General features: G+C 41.6%; 1 protein-coding gene across 1 annotated transcript; it reads left to right on the forward strand.

Moving 5' to 3' along the window:
- The first annotated feature begins 2,967 nt into the window (after window positions 1-2,967).
- Window positions 2,968-13,418, forward strand: LOC148010832 (pentatricopeptide repeat-containing protein At3g09040, mitochondrial-like). Its single transcript, XM_087671576.1, has 5 exons — window positions 2,968-3,076; window positions 3,178-3,515; window positions 3,667-4,195; window positions 12,583-12,973; window positions 13,022-13,418. The coding sequence occupies exons 1-5, from the start codon at window positions 2,968-2,970 to the stop codon at window positions 13,416-13,418; spliced, it is 1,764 nt and encodes a 587-aa protein (XP_087527702.1).
- The last annotated feature ends 4,034 nt before the right edge of the window (window positions 13,419-17,452 follow it).

A 17,452-nucleotide genomic window follows, 5' to 3' on the forward strand; every position in this document is an offset into this window, starting at 1 on the left:
TCTCTTGATACACATGCATTAAAATCACCCATAACAAATCCTTGACGAGCCATGGAAAGGTAGTGCAAGTCATCCCAAAGCTGATGGCATTCTTGAGCAGTAGATGGAGTGTACATGCCCACCAGCCATAAAGCCTCCCCCTCATACATGATTTCCAACATCATAAATCTACCACGAGAATCTTGAGAAACCAAGGAAGGTTGCAGGGAATATCTAACAACCAACATAACTCCAAATTTCTATGGAGACTGGCCACTAAAAAGCACTATATAATCCTTGTATACATAAGAAGATCCTACCAAAGCATGTTGTTTGTGCTCCACAACACAAAAAACATCCCAATACCAGCTAACACAATTTTCCACAACTAATACTACTTACTATATGAAGAAATACCTTTAACATTCCATAAAGCAAGTCTCATGGTGATCAACAAGAAAAAACTAATGAGTCACCACTTTCTCTTTCCCTTTAACATTCGTAGCTTTCGCAGCTTGAAATCTCTCCATCTCACTATAGATCACATCTACAAGATCCGCCCTTTGCAAACTAATAATGGAAGCACGAGAAGGAAACTGATAATGATGAGAATAGAAACATTCCGAGGAGGCACAAGCCCCCCACATGCATCAAAACACAAAGTAGAATCAAATCCCTTTTAACATCCACACCAACTGCAGGTACCCATGAAGATTGAGGTTATAAATAAAACTCTTTACCTCTGCGTTGAAAAGTTTGGGTAATTGGTTGAGGAGATGGGTGAACAGGAGTCGAACAAGATTCTTATCTAACATTGCGTCTAACCACAGTGATCCAAGAATCTTCCTGAGGAGGCAAATTCTGACCAATCGACTGCGATGCATGCTCCATACCAGCTTGGGAGACATCCTTGTTTCCATTATCATGTCCATGTAGAGCAAGAGGAATAGGAAAAACCTCTTGCTGCTGAGCCATCTGCTAAGGAGCATGCTCTTGCATATCCATATCAAGATCCAAAGAACACTGCAATACCTCAGGGCTTCTATCACATTCGGAAATAAAATGACCCAATTGACCACATCTAAAATAGTGTTTAGCAAGTGTTCCCCAGAAGCTCATAAACCAACGTTTGCATCCGAAGGACCTCAAAAATAATTTTAGATGGCGGAGGTTTCCCTGTATTCCAAAGAATAGATGTCCTGTTCCTATTGCGGGAGGCTAATCAGGGCTCAACCAACACCTCCCCAAGGTTTCTCAGAACCAAGGGAAGAACCCGCCAAAGATATGCAAGAAAATCAACCACCTCCACCCAGATAGGGCATGCCTAATCGCCTAAGCACCTCTTGAAACTCAGCCATAGGCCTCCATGGGACCATATGTACCAGCTGACCATCCATGAATAACAGAATACGTTGCATAATGCGCGCGTGTGCATTTGGGGTATAAAAAAGAACTTCAAAAAACCCTCTCGGTCCATCATAAATCTCTTCAACAAGAGGAACCTACACTTGCCTTGTGATGCCAGGAGGCATATTTCACGGTGGATTCCGTGAGGTTTTACGGTGGATTCCGTAAACTTTGATGACCGGGACTCATACACAAAGTGGATTCTTTGTGTGAGAAGTTGATGGGGACGCCTGTCCTTTTCGGGCGTTTCATTAATTTAGTGTGTACATGGGTGATTCCATAGCGGGTGATTCCACAAAATGCATATTAAATTAATAAATGTTTATGAGTTAATAGTGCGCACTCGTAATAAATTAAGGTTAGGATTTATTTCTAACCAGTTGATTTATTTATGTAGCTGAAGATTGCTAGGTACTCACTTTTGTCGGTTTAATTGTATTACTAACGATAGAGAATGCTTCAGTTGATGTGTAGAGATAGCGAGTCACGCCTATTTATTGAGGCATTGGATATTTATTATTATTTTGTATGCGCATGGGCGTACGATTATGTTATTTCTACTTGGATATTGTATTGGGCACTGCCCATTAGCTTTATTCCTATTTTGTATTAAAGCAAACTCAAAAGCTAAAAGCTTGCTATTTTGTAATTTGGGCTATTATTTGAGCTTGAAGATGATTAATACATAAAATACATGCTTTGTGGAGTGCTCACATAAGGTATGGGGGGAGATTGCACCCAATTGGTCTCTTGTTCATGTCGTTTATGCTTTTTACATTGAATTTTGTGCAAAAAGTAGAGTTCTATTGTTCTTGGGGACCTTCCGGCATTCACTACGCGAGCATACAACATCCGATCTATGCACCAGTGGTATCAGGGCGAAGCTGAGATCAAGAGCTTCCAATCGCTACCCATCTTGAGCGCAGGTGGAGCTCCTGGAACGATCGGGCTCTACGGTCAATCTCGTCGCGAACGGTCGATACAGCCAGATTCTTGGCGATCAAGAACCCTTGTTTCCATCATCAAATTGCGAAGGACCGGTCTACAGAGGCAGAGGACCACTTCTATCTCTCCTACATCAAGTGGTCAAAAAAACAGAGATAAGTCATAAACTCCATATCTTCAAGCTTTAAAAACTAAACCTTAGAAAGCTTAAAAGAAGCTTAAAGCTTCACAATTGCATTGCGAGGTCTCGGAAGATGTCAGTGAAAATTCTGCCGCGTTGAAAAACGCCCCCCTCCCCCTCACGATTTCGACGTTTGCTGCATATGCCTTTACTCAGTTATCCCAAGTCTCCTAAGCTAAGTCATAAGCCACAGGTCACACCAGAGCAATCAGATTCTGCAAATTCTTTCAAGTCAAGTTCTCCAAGTCCGACAAAGCAACTAAGTTCTGCAAGTCTACAAACTCTGCAAGTCACATTAGTCTGGTACTCTGCAAGTCAGACAAGTTAACTGGAGTCAAAACTGACTTCTGTTCAAAACTCATAGAAGGGTTGTTCCTGCGCAGAAACTCCGAACTGCAAAGTTGTTCATTAGAAGGTTCTCTACGCATACACTGTCGTACTGCTGCGCATCCAAGATGTGGAATCCACCAAAAAGATATGCTGAACATGGGACTGATGAAGAGGTTCGTTTAGATGCTTTCATTTATCGATTTGAAAAGGGAGTTCCTTGTGGGAAACATGCTGGTAGAAATGTATACCAAATGTGGCTTTCAAGGAGATGCTGCCGAGTTTTTGACACAGGCTACCAGTTTGAAACACAGTTCCTTAGACTGCGAAGCTTTCAGGATATGTAGAATGTGGGAAAAGGATTGCTATTTTTCTGTTCTCTGAAAAAGCCAAAGAGGGAAAGAAGGAGGGCCAGTTGATAGGGAACTTGATGTCCTATCTAGACAGTAATGACAATGACCAGCAGTCAAATAAAAATGGTTCTGATTATACAATCAATTTGATAGGGGAAGATGGGCATATAAAATCATCTAGTGGCAACATGACTGGACGTCATAATGAATCGTTTGGTTCTGAGGTCTCCAACATAAGCAAGAAAGGTAGCAACAAGAGCTTGATTGATGAAGATGTGTTTGTACCCACTGACAGCTATATATATGTGGCCCTTCTCAAGCCTGTTCTAAATTAAAAGACAGGGAAAGTGACATTGCATTTCACAGTGAAATCAACAAAATTGGACTGCCATTCGATGCCTTTATCGGCAACACTTTGGTGAACATGTACTGCAAATGTGACTCTCTTTGAGAATCCCGTCAGGTGTTTGATAGCTTCCAGCCCAGGATGGGGTGTCTTGGAATGCATTAATTACAGGCTATAGTGAAGTTGGGCTTGATAAGGAAGTATTGACAGGCTATGAACAGATGCTGCTGGGGGGCATATCTCCAGCTGATTATACATATGTTTGCAACTTGAAAGCATGTGGCTCCTTGGGAGACAAAGAAAGAGGCCAGCTAATTTGTGAAGAGATTGCCAGAAAAGGACTGGATAAAGATGTCTTTATTGGCACTACTATGGTAGATATGTATGCCAAGTGTAGCTCTCTTCTTGAGGCACAAAAAGTCTTTGACCAACTGCGGACTCGGAATGTAGTCTCGTGGAATGCACTGATAGCAGGATATATTGAAGATAGGAGGGCTTCAAAAGCAGTCGAATGCTTTGCACAAATGCAATTAGAGAGACTGTCTCTAGATGATATTCCCAAGACCTGCTTTCCTGGTGGAGAGAAAAGCCAAATTGGGGGGCTGCTTTATGGGTCTGAAGGAAAAAGAAGAGCCGCTCGAAACGAACTGGGGGAAGGTCGTTGTTTTGTTTGGACAGGCGAAGTTTTTTTTAGGAGGAGAGAGGGAACATGGTGATCGTCATCTGGTCTGGGAAGAAAAAAGGTGCGATTTTCTGTATGGAAGGGGAGGAGCAAAGAGCTTGCAGAACCTGCAATACACAGAGATATAAGATCGAGCAGAAAGAGTTGCTAAATTGCGAAGTATGGTCATGACCATTAATATGCAGAAAAAAAAAACTTATGGAAAAAGGAAAAGGATGCCAACGACCATCTCAGATCTGTAGAAGATGATGATAGGAGGAAGGACGATAAATAAGGCGAAGTAGGAGCCAAAAGTAGAAGGTCGCTTCCATCTACTTCAGCCTTTACTCCTCTTTGAAAAACAAAGCTGACCCTGTCATAGCCTGTATCTTCACCGTAACCGTCATCAACTTCCATTTAAAGCGGCTAGGATCATCTCATCTTCAAGCTGGGAGGAATCGACAAACGTGTGATAAAAAAGAAGTTGTTGAAGCAGAAAGCATGACTCATGATGTAATTACGGAGCTGAAGCTGATGCGAAGGGGTGCAGAGTTGAAGGAAGTGATTTGAAGGGAAAGCGGAACATCAGGACGAATGCTGTGAACGGGATTGGCTGTGAGAGATCTTGGATCCTCCCACCATAGTCATGTCATATGCTTAGAACAGATTTTTGTGCTGCGCCGGATCTGCTTTGCCCTCCTGTGAAGACGGGTCCTTGTTACTGGTTGACGATTAATTGCCTCTGTAACTCAGTGGGAAAGCGTCAGTCTTGTAAACTGAAAGTCCTGAATTTGATTACACACTACCACAATTCAGCTTCAATCGGTCAGGGATTCTGGGACCTGATGTGCTGAATTCAGGCTCAGAATGACATCACAAGAGTGAAGGCGGGATAGAGAGCTTTTGAAGTTGCTGATGACTCTTTCCCATCAATAATTTTCATTGAGGAGATTGAAGCTATCGATATCAAGCGCTATGATGCACATTCTAGAGGTGAACAAACGGACTTATGCTGGAATGTCATAATTAGCTTGATGAATTCATTCTTTAGTTGCCAACATGTGATATTCCAAACTGCCACAGTATTGTCACCATGAACCCTATGAGTTCCATCTGTCCAGAGCTTACAACTTCCCTCCCTTCTTCACCACCAACTCCAGTGCCCAGTATGAAATATTAACTCATCTTTGATTATCAGCACTAGAGGTCCTGTTCTTCTAGAGGACTATCACCTGATTGAAAAGCTTGCTCAGTTTGACTGCTTTTGAAACAAACAAAATATTTCTGAACGTGTTGTCCATGCCAGAGGTGCCAATACAAAGGAAAGCCCTTTGATTTTGTATCTCAATCCCTTAACCTTACTTGGAGGATTTATTGGCACAAGAACAAAGCATATTCAGTACCCTGTATGCATTAATCAGATTTCAAAGGATATTCTAAAATAGAAATACATTTCTTGCCTTTTGTCTCTGTGGTACTCACATACGTGCATCTATACGAAGAGGATAATCATCTTTACAACAGAAAAGTCTCTGAAACATAACAGGAATGCAGGGAAAGACCATACTAGAGTGTGTAAGAGCTAGACACTATGCTGCTAGTGTGAAAGATGTTACAAGTTTAACCAAACAGAGTGATATATTGAATTCACCTCTTTGAAGCGAAAATAAGGATTGCCAAGATTTGGTTGTAATGGCCTGGAGCATCTTTGTTATTAAGGAGTTTTATAACAATATATAACTGCTATATTTCTGATTGACTTTGACTGTTTCTTGAGTTGTAATGCCAATTCTGAAAGTTGCGAAAAGTCTTCAGCTATGAGAATTTTGCAAATTGAGATAGGTATAACTATGACATGAATTTTATTGTCATCATCCTAATCTCTTCTAACACCTAAGGAAGTAAGCGCCTGCATTTGAACACCTTTGGAATTGAGGACTCTTCTATCTTGGAATTTCTTAAGAACCTCTGTGGTTGCGACTTTGCTTTCGAATTCCTTCGACATCTTTGGTGAACCCGACGTGAAAGCGTCGCAGAAATTTCAAGACGAAGATACTTCAGCCTCTATTTCAGCCTCTTCCACGATTCTAGCTGCATCCTCTACTTCAGCTCCATCAATGACTGCTGCGTCAAGTACTTCAACAGAGGATCTAAAGCAGATTTTGCAGAATATGTCCATGTATATGCAGCTCCAAAATCAACAGACACAATTGTATATGCAGCAGCAGCAGCAACAATCGCATCAACAACAGTTGTCTCAGCAAAGGCAACTCTATTCGGAGCAGGAGAATGCAAATAGCGCGACTAAGGCTATTGAAGCAGTTGAGAATGAGAAGAAGCTATCTGATGGCCGTAATGTTTCAGCATATTTGAAGACATATGAGATCAAGATGGGGTTTTTTGGAGTTCCAGCTGGACTTATGAGTAAGTACTTCCTTCGTCTTGTCACACCAGCTTTGAGGGCAAAAGTGACTGATTTTTTAATTCAAAATACACATTGGCAAGATTTTAAGAAGGCCTTGAAAGAAGAATATTTTCTTGAGGACTTTGGTATGGCTACTCGGCGGTCATTCCGAGAGTGGGTCTACATGCCAAACAAAGGTGTAGCTGTTTCAGAGTTGATTCGAGAATTTGAAGAGAGGTATAGTCAGCTTGATGCCATTGAACAAAGAGCATTGGATATTGAAAAAGTTGAGCTTTTCTTGCAAGCTACAGATCCTGCTCTTCAGGAATAGTTGGATGAGCTTCTTGAGGATCGCACGAAGCCTATGGGTCTTAAAACGGATTGGCAGGATGCCCAGGATGCAGTCTTGACTTTGACCAAGAGGAGGATATGGAAGACTCGCCTACAGAATGGTTCCATGACACCTACACCATCATCTGCTCCTATGCCTGCTTCTATCCCTGTTATTTCTTCTCCTCCTCAGCCAGTTTCTTGGCCTATGCCAGTGCCTACTGTTTCCACTCCACCTATTCCTCCTGTTCCATGACCGATGCCTGCACCTTCTGCTCCAAAACCATCCGCTCCATCGGTGCCTACCTCTCTTGATGACATAATCAAAGGCATAACAGATTTGACACTGGAGTCTGTTAAAGCGGAGTTGGTGGGAAAGTTGAAAGAGCAGTTTGCTTTGACTGCGCCTACTACTTCTTCTAGTGCTCCTACTGCACCTAGGAGTGCTCCTAGTGCACCTAGGAGAGATCGGAGATGTATTTGGTGCGATAGTACGGACCATCAGCATTGCAGGGATTGTGAATCTTTTCAGGATGCAAGGAGGAAGAATTTGGTATATTGGGGACAAGATGGTAAGATTTGGTTGACTGAGACAAGAGCTCCACTTGCTACCAACTTTGGTAAAGGTGGAATGAAGAAGTTAGTGGATGACATGGCTGTGCGTACTTCTTATGTGACAGCTAGAGGTGATGCTTCTGCATATGGAGTCCAGATTGAGAAGGGATCAGAGACTCAGTCAGCACTATGGACTTATGCTATGGAGACTACAAATAAGGGAAAAATTCAGCAAACTGTTTTGACTAGTGCAGGCTCTAGCATAAGATCAGAGACAGGTTGGGATTCGCCTATTGACAGGTACTCTATTTATGCTTATTTGGCTAAGTCTCATGGAGTAGATGTACTTGTTGAGGAGAAGCGTAAGAGGGATGAAGAAAATCGAAGTGCAGCTAAGAAGACTAGAGGGGGTGAGTTTGTTACTCCACCTACTGCAGGACCGTCTTTGAGACCAGGGCTAGAACGACAGATGGAAGATGCTCAAAAGAGAGAAAAGAGGCAAGAGCCTAGAGAGAGAAAGTAGCCAGGGTTTAGATTGATGTCCGATATTGAGACATCTACAGACATGAAGAAAATCTTTAATGACAAGATACTTGGCAGTGAGGTGACTTTCACTATTTCTGAGGTTTTGGGCATCTCGAAAAGAGAGTTTCAGGATTAGTTTCAGGAGGTCCTGAAGAGGAAAAGACATGCATTGCCTACCACTGATACACAGGGAGTTTTGATTAGGGAGTTGGATGAGGATGAGGATGAGGTTATGGTTGAGAATGCTTCTGTTTTTTCGCAGGTAGAGAAGAGGGTTCAGCCTATGCATTATGCTGAAACTGACGAGCCTGTCTTGATACTGCGTAGTCACTTTTCGAGGAGTCATTGGGCTAGGGCGACTACAGAGATGATGGTAAAGATTGGAGAGAAATAGGTGCCTTATGTTGCATTGGTGGATCATGGTTCAGAGATTAATCTCATAGTTCGTGGAGTTTATGAGAGTAACAGATGGCCTATGGATGTAGAGCATGGGTGGCGTATGAAAACCGCCAATAACACTGCAGGTGATTTGTATGCTGCCTGTCCCAGTGTCAGGGTTTCTATTGGTGATGTAGAGGAGGATTTTCATTTCTTTGTGCAGGATTCATGCTCTTATCCTATAATTCTTGGACAGCCATTCATCACAAAGATGCGCATGGAAACAAAGGTAATGGATGATGGATCTGCTTGTGCACGGATTCGCAGTAAAGATGGTATGAGAGCAGTTCAGTTTATGACTGTGTGTGTGAACCATGTTAGAAACAGGGATACTCTCAGAGATGCACCTTTGCCCACTGTGAGGGATTCGGGTTTTCATTAGGTACCACCGTTTCGCGAGACGACGGTGGTACAGAGCAGAGGAGATTGGAGTTCTCGCCTCCTAGTAACAGTGTTTTCTCCTCTGATTTTGTTGGGATTTCAGCAAACAGTTTGATGAGCTATCAGAAGATTTCTAGGTTGCCTAGACCTGCCAGGCAGTACATATGCAGGAAGGAGAAAAATTTGAAAAATGCAGGAATTTTGGAGGATGATGAGCACATAGATGGGATGTATGACAGTATGATTTGTGCAGATACGATGGAATGTATGATAGTATGATTTGTGCAGATACGATGTACCGCTTCCACCAGACAGTGATCATCAAATAGAGAGGGCTGCTAAACAACCAATTTTGAGAAATCCGGAGCATATTGGTCATAAATTTTCAGCAGAGACTCTTACTGAATTGAAAATTGGAAATGGTGATTTTTTGTTACCCATAGAGAAGCAATGCTTTTAGGAGATGCTTGAGCGACATGGAAGGGGATTTGCTTTTTTCCCGCATGAGATTGGATGTGTGAATCTAGATATTGTTGCTCCTATGGTCATTTTTACTATTCCTCATATTCCATGGAATCTCCGACCTATTCCAGTGCCTAAAGCACACCTGCCAAAGCTGATTGATTTATTGAATGAGAAAATCAGGATGGGAATTCTTGAGCCTTCATCTGCACCATACTCAAACAGGTGGTTTACGATTCCAAAGAAGAATGGTACTCTCCGATTTATATAGGACATGCAGCCAGTAAACAGAGTTACTATCAGGAATGTTGGTATAGGTCCAGTTGTGGATGAGTTTGCAGAAGCATTTGCTGGACGTGCCATCTATTCTTTAGGTGATTTGTATTCGGGATATGATCAGTTTCAGCTGGCTTTGGAAAGCAGGGACATAACCACCATGAGAACTCCTATTGGGCTTGTCAGGATGTGTACCTTGCCTCAAGGTGCCACTAATTCTGTTGTGCATATGATGAATGCCATGCATAATGTCCTTCGAGATTACATACCTCAGCTTACTATGCCTTTCTTGGATGATGTGCCCATTAAGGGGTGTGCAGAAGAAGAGAAAAATGAGAGTCTAAATGATCAGGGATGCAGATACTTTGTGGCTGATCATATTTCAGCATGTGAGAAGATTTTGGCCAGGTTAGAAGAAGTGAACTTGACACTTTTAAGGCAAAAATCTATTTTTGGAGTGAATGAGGTTGTCATTGTTGGACATATGTGTGGATATTATGGTAGGAAACCCTCACCTGATAAGGTGAATGCTATAGGCAAGATTTCAGAGTATTGTTCTACCACTTCAAAGGTACGGAGATTCATTGGAGCTTGTGTGTTTTATATGATTTGGATACCTCATTTTGCACACATAGCAGATTGTTTATATCAACTGTTTCGAAAGGGGCAGAAATTCTATTGGGATGAGAGCCACACTAGAGCCATGTGGAAATTGAAGAAGTTATTGCAAAATGCTCCTACTCTCAGGAAAGCGGATTATAATTGTGGAAAGCATATTGTATTGACAGTTGACACTAGTCCAATTGGCATAGGTTGGGCTGTAGGTCAAGATGATGTAGATGGAAATAGGTATGCTATTCGGTTTGGGGCGAAAGTCCTAAATGAGAGACAGAGGAGATATTCGCAAATCAAGAGGGAGCTATTGGGGATTGTCACGGCTCTCAAATGTGACAAGGAGTACTTTATTGGAGCTTTAGTTGTGGTAGAGACAGATTGCTTACCATTGATTGGTATGATTACGAGTTGCTCTACTCCGGATATAGCTATGCTGAGATGGATTGCATACATCAAGTCATTAAATCCGGAATTTAAACACATAGCAGGGAATGATAATCCAGTGGCAGATATGTTGTCTAGAGCTAGATATGATGATGAGGAGACTCTACTTGCAGAAGAGGATGATGCAGAAATTTCAGCCACTATGGTTGATCATGTTTGTCATGTCTATGATATTGTGGCTTTCATAGAAGAACTCTATGTTGGAGATTGGTTGCAGATTGGCAAGTATCTTAGTACACTAAGCAAAAGAGATGAATGGACAAATGAAGAGTTCAAGAGGATCAGAAGGAAAGCCTATGGTTATTTTCTCAAGGACGGATTTCTTTGGAAGCAACCGAAGAAAAGAGGCGGATTACCTTTGCGGGTTGTCTGTGATAGAGAGACACAGTTATAGGTGATGAGGGAGTTTCATGAGAGTCCTTGGGCTGGTCATAGAGGAGTGTGGGCTACTTATGAGAAAATCAAGGAGAAATATTGGTGGAAAGGCATGTATAGAGATGTTTCTTACTTTGTTGAGACTTGCAGAGACTGCCAGATGTATTCGGTAGTGCGTCACCGAGATGAGCTTCATCCGACCTATCCGTTATGCATTCATTATAAGTGGGTAGTTGATTTGGTTACTATGCCTATGGGTCTATGGCATATGAGGTATATTGTTTTGGCTAGAGAGGATCTTACCAATCATGTTGAGGCCAGATCTTTGAGAACAAAGACCACTAGTGCAGTGTGTAAGTTCCTATTGGAAGAAATTTTCTGCAGGTATCGTTGTGTGGGTAAGATCACTACGAATCGCGGTGAATTGGATGTAGATGAAGCTAGGGAGTTTTTCTCTCAGCTAGGAATCAAGTTGGCTCTAACTACAGCATATAATCCAGAAGGAAATGGGAAGAGTGAAAGAGGGCATCTGCCGATAGTGAAAGCATTAGCCAAAGCATGTAGAGGACAGATTGGAGAATGGCTGAGACTTCTACCATTTGCTTTGTGGGCTGATCGTACGACTCACAGTGTTACCACAGGATATATGCCTGCAGAGTTGATGTATGGTCAGAAACTGGTTATGCCGACTGAGACTTGTGCTTTGACTTGGTCAGTTTTACCTTGGCATGAGGATTTGACGAGAGAGGAGCTCTTAGCTCTTCGGATTCGGCAGTTGGAGAGAAGACCAGAGGATATTCAGCTAGCTATTGACAGGTTGAAGTTTGCTAGACTAAGAAATAAGGACAGGTTTGACAATAGGCATCGCTTGTTGCGGCCTAGAGCAATAGAAGAGGGAGATTGGGTATTAATCTTTGATAGCAATCTTGAAAATCGGCATACTGCACTTCGCAAGATGGTGAAAAGATGGTTTGGGCCGTACATAGTCAGACACGTTTTTGATAATGCAACATATGAGTTGACAGAATTGGATGGAACAGTGCTTAGAGTGCCTATTGCTGGAAAAAGAATCAAGATTTTCAAGAAAAGAGATGATGAAGAATATGCATTGGAAGAATTTGCAAGAGAAGAGCAACGAGAAGAAACTCCAATGGAAGAGACAGATGATATGACAGATAATCTTGTTGATATACCGGAAATGCATAACGAAGAGATTGATCTGTTTGTGGATCTTGATGATAACGATCATGGGTAGTTGGCCCATCCGGAGGATGCGCAGGATTAGAGGGGGTGGATGTCGTACTACTGCGCATCCGAGATGTGGAATCCATCAAAAAGATATGCTGAACATGGGACTGATGAAGAGGTACGTCTAGATGCTTTCATTTATCGATTTGAAAAGGGAGTTCCTTGTGGGAAACATGCTGGTAGAAATGTATACCAAATGTGGCTTTCAAGGAGATGCTGCCGAGTTTTTGACAAGGCTACCAGTTTGAAACACAGTTCCTTAGACTGCGAAGCTTTCAGGATATGTAGAATGTGGGAAAATGATTGCTATTTTTCTGTTCTCTGAAAAAGCCAAAGAGGGAAAGAAGGAGGGCCAGTTGATAGGGAACTTGATGTCCTATCTAGACAGTAATGACAATGACCAGCAGTCAAATAAAAATGGTTCTGATTATACAATCAATTTGATAGGGGAAGATGGGCATATAAAATCATCTAGTGGCAACATGACTGGACGTCATAATGAATCATTTAGTTCTGAGGTCTCCAACATAAGCAAGAAAGGTAGCAACAAGAGCTTGATTGATGAAGATGTGTTTGTACCCACTGACAGCTATATATATGTGGCCCTTCTCAAAGCCTATTCTAAATTAAAAGACAGGGAAAGTGGCCTTGCATTTCACACTGAAATCATCAAAATTGGATTGCCAGTCGATGCCTTTATCGGCAACACTTTGGTGAACATGTACTGCAAATGTGACTCTCTTTGAGAATCCCGTCAGGTGTTTGACAGGCTTCCAGCCCAGGATGGAGTGTCTTGGAATGCATTAATTACAGGCTATAGTGAAGTTGGGCTTGATAAGGAAGTATTGACATGCTATGAACAGATGCTGCTGGGGGGCATATCTCCAGTTGATTATACATATGTTTGCAACTTGAAAGCATGTGGCTCCTTGGGAGACAAAGAAAGAGGCCAGCTAATTTGTGAAGAGATTGCCAGAAAAGGACTGGATAAAGATGTCTTTATTGGCACTACTATGGTAGATATGTATGCCAAGTGTAGCTCTCTTCTTGAGGCACAAAAAGTCTTTGACCAACTGCGGACTCGGAATGTAGTCTCGTGGAATGCACTGATAGCAGGATATATTGAAGATAGGAGGGCTTCAAAAGCAGTCGAATGCTTTGCATAAATGCAATTAGAGAGACTGTCTCTAGATGATATTCCCAAGACCTGCTTTCCTGGTGGAGAGAAAAGCCAAATTGGGGGGCTACTTTATGGGTCTAAAGGAAAAAGAAGAGCCGCTCGAAACGAACTGGGGGAAGGTCGTTGTTTTTTTTGGACAGGCGAAGTTTTTTTTAGGAGGAGAGAGGGAACATGGTGATCGTCATCTGGTCTGGGAAGAAAAAAGGTGCGATTTTCTGTATGGAAGGGGAGGAGCAAAGAGCTTGCAGAACCTGCAATACACAGAGATATAAGATCGAGCAGAAAGAGTTGCCAAATTGCGAAGTATGGTCATGGCCATTAATATGCAGGAAAAAAAAACTTATGGAAAAAGGCAAAGGATGCCAACGACGATCTCAGATCTGGAGAAGATGACGATAGGAGGAAGGACGATAAATAAGGTGAAGTAGGAGCCGAAATCAGAAGGTCGCTTCCATCTACTTCAGCCTTTACTCCTCTTTGAAAAACAAAGCTGACCCTGTCATAGCTTGTATCTTCACCGTAACGATCATCAACTTCCATTTAAAGCGGCCAGGATCATCTCATCTTCAAGCTGGGAGGAATCGACAAACGTGTGATCAAAAAGAAGTTGCTGAAGCAGAAAGCATGACTCATGATGTAATTAGGGAGCTGAAGCTGATGCGAAGGGGTGCAGAGTTGAAGGAAGTGATTCGAAGGGAAAGCGGAACATCAGGACGAATGCTGTGAATGGGATTGGCTATGAGAGATCTTGGATCCTCCCACCATAGTCATGTCATATGCTTAGAAAAGATTTTTGTGCTACACCGGATCTGCTTTGCCCTCCTGTGAAGACGGGTCCTTGTTACTGGTTGACGATTAATTGCCTCTGTAACTCAGTGGGAAAGCGTCAGTCTTGTAAACTGAAAGTCCTGAGTTTGATTACACACTGCCACAACTCAGCTTCAATCGGTCAGGGATTCTGGGACCTGATGTGCTGAATTCAGGCTCAAAATGACATCACAAGAGTTGCTGATGACTCTTCCCCATCAATAATTTTCATTGAGGAGATTGAAGCTGTCGATATCAAGCGCTATGATGCACATTCTAGAGGTGAACAAACGGACTATGCTGGAATGTCATAATTAGCTTGATGAATTCATTCTTCAATTGCCAGCATGTGATATTCCAAACTGCCATAGTATTGTCACCATGAACCCTATGAGTTTCATCTGTCCAGAGCTTACAACTTCCCTCCCTTCTTCACCACAAACTCCAGTGCCCAGTATGAAATATTAACTCATCTTTGATTATCAACACTAGAGGTCCTGTTCTTCTGGAGGACTATCACCTGATTGAAAAGCTTGCTCAGTTTGACTGCTTTTGAAACAAACAAAATATTTCTGAACGTGTTGTCCATGCCAGAGGTGCCAATACAAAGGAAAGCCCTTTGATTTTGTATCTCAATCCCTTAACCTTATTTGGAGGATTTATTGGCACAAGAATAGAGCATATTCAGTACCATGTATGCATTAATCAGATTTCAAAGGATATTCTGAAACAGAAATACACTTCTTGCCTTTTGTCTCTGTGGTACTCACATACGTGCATCTATACAAGGAGGATAATCATCTTTACAACAGAAAAGTCTCTAAAACATAACAGGGATGCAGGGAAAGACCATACTAGAGTGTGTAAGAGCTGGACACTATGCTGCTAGTGTGAAAGATGTTACAAGTTTAACCAAACAGAGTGATATGTTGAATTCACCTCTTTTAAGCGAAAATAAGGATTGCCAAGATTTGATTGTAATGGCCTGGAGCATCTTTGTTATTAAGGAGTTTTATAACAAGATATAACTACTATATTTCTGATTGACTTTGACTGTTGCTTGAGCTGTAATGCCAATTCTGAAAGTTGTGAAAAGTCTTCAGCTATGAGAATTTTGCAAATTGAGATAGGTATAACTGTGACATGAATTTTATTGTCATCATCCTAATGTCTTCTAACACCTAAGGAAGTAAGCGCCTGCATTTGAACACCTTTGGAATTGAGGACTCTTCTATCTTGGAATTTCTTAAGAACCTCTGTGGTTGCGACTTAGCTTTCGAATTCCTTCGACAACGCAAGTTTGCTAAAGCATTTTCAGCATACGAAGAAGGATAAAACACAGATTTTTCGAAGATTGTGAAAGCCACACCCAAAAATACATAAGCCTTGTATTCCCGAACTTGAGCTATGCTCATCCCGCTAACTTGATTTTGAGAGTGAGAGGTCTTTTGAGTTTTAAAGGATGACGGAATCACATATAGATGATTTAATGGCTGAAGGCGACCTACCTGAACCTACGATGGAGCAAAAGCTGGATCTCATTATGATGCAGTTGGATGAAGAACGACGAGCTAGGCAAGCATTGCAAGTTCAATTGGCAAATTTACAAAGATCGTCTACCGACAAAGAAGAACCTCAATCTGAAGACCTTATCCGACGTACCATTGAGGCAACTCTCGAAGCTCAAACCATCCGCAAGGAATCAAAGATAAGTAAAAGAAATTTCAAATTCCGTACTTTCAATGGCACTCGAGAGGGAAAAACTGTTCTTGCATTCATTAGTTAGTTTGACGACTATTTTCATGAGGAAACCTATGCAGAAAAAGATAAAATCAAGTGTGTCACTAATCATTTAGTGGATAGAGCATCTCTTTGGTGGACAGTGATTCGTAAAAGTATAGATTGTCCCGCTACTTGGGAGAATTTCAAGAAGAAGTTTATGGAGAATTTCCTTTCTCCACAATTTCATGAGAAAGCCATAAAGCAATGGGATCTTCTTCAGCAACGGGATCGTGAGCCTATTCCTCAATACACAGAGAGTTTTTGGAATGCATTACTCCAGTTACACATGCTTGAAGACGTACCTGAAGCGACACACAAGCGCAAGTATATGTCTGGACTCCTTGGGCATTACTACGCTGAAGTTAACATGTTCAAGCCTGCAACTCTTGAAGATGCAATTTCATTAGCTCACGACACTGAAGACAAGCTGCGAGGTAGAGACAGACGTCCACAGCAATTCCAAGCCAATGGTAACTATGGATCTAAGCAATTCAACTCAAATTTTAGAATATTTAATCAAGGTCGTTTCACTTCATCATCTTTCCATAAAAATTGGGCAAAACCACCTGCTTTACCATCTAATGTCAAATCAAAACTCCAAGCCTATTCCACAGCCAAATCCTAATGTACCTAGACTTCCTGCCATTGCAAATAATGTAACCAAAGCCAAGCCAATAGTATGTTATAAATGTCACCAGCCTGGACATCTAGCAGCAAATTGCCATTCAAAGAAGCTACCTGCCCATATCAACTACCTTGGAGCAATGGAAGATAAAGAACATGAAGATATGCTTGATTTCACGGAAGATGAGGACGACACTACTACTCCTTCGGATACTTTACCAGGTATGCCAACTCCACATTCTTTATTGACTATGAAATATTTAGTGCTGCATGGAAAGGAAAAGATTATTTTGCATGATGATGGTAGTACTCATGATTTTATTTCTACAAAGCTAGTAAAAGAATTGAAGTTACAGACTGTACCTACGCATTATCGCATTAAAGCAGCATTCTTAGGTACTAGGTATAATGGTACACAACAAGTGCATGACTTAGAGATTCAAATTGGTGAATATACTAAAAGAAGAAGTTTTCTAGTTGTACCACTCCAATCCAGTGACATTATTTTAGGTATGCCTTGGCGTCATCAGCATAACCCAGATATAGATTATTCCACACATTCAATTAATATTAAATTTCAAGGAAAACATATAACATTGTATGGTATGCATGCATCTAATATTTTTCCACTGCTTTCGCATACTCAAGCTAAACGTGCATTACGCAAGAGTAGTAAATATTGTCTCATTTGGGTGAATGAACTGCAAGTTAAAGAAAATCATATGCACCCTAGGCATAAAGAATTTCTTGCACATTTTAAAGACTGTTTTGCCGAAGATCTACCACCTGGTTGACCTCCTTCACGTC

The sequence above is a fragment of the Lygodium microphyllum genome, chromosome 29 (assembly GCF_053477565.2).
Source record: "Lygodium microphyllum isolate KBCC chromosome 29, Lygodium_microphyllum_v1.1.10, whole genome shotgun sequence".
Classification (NCBI taxonomy): domain Eukaryota; kingdom Viridiplantae; phylum Streptophyta; class Polypodiopsida; order Schizaeales; family Lygodiaceae; genus Lygodium; species Lygodium microphyllum.

Excerpts from the sequence above, each read along its gene's own strand:
- LOC148010832 (XM_087671576.1), top strand. The coding sequence starts at position 2,968 with ATGTGGAATCCACCAAAAAGATATGCTGAACATGGGACTGATGAAGAG. Across the intron at positions 3,077-3,177 it reads TCCTTGTGGGAAACATGCTG|GATATGTAGAATGTGGGAAA; the intron begins GTAGAAATGTAT and ends CGAAGCTTTCAG. Across the intron at positions 12,974-13,021 it reads GGCAACACTTTGGTGAACAT|GCTTCCAGCCCAGGATGGAG; the intron begins GTACTGCAAATG and ends GGTGTTTGACAG.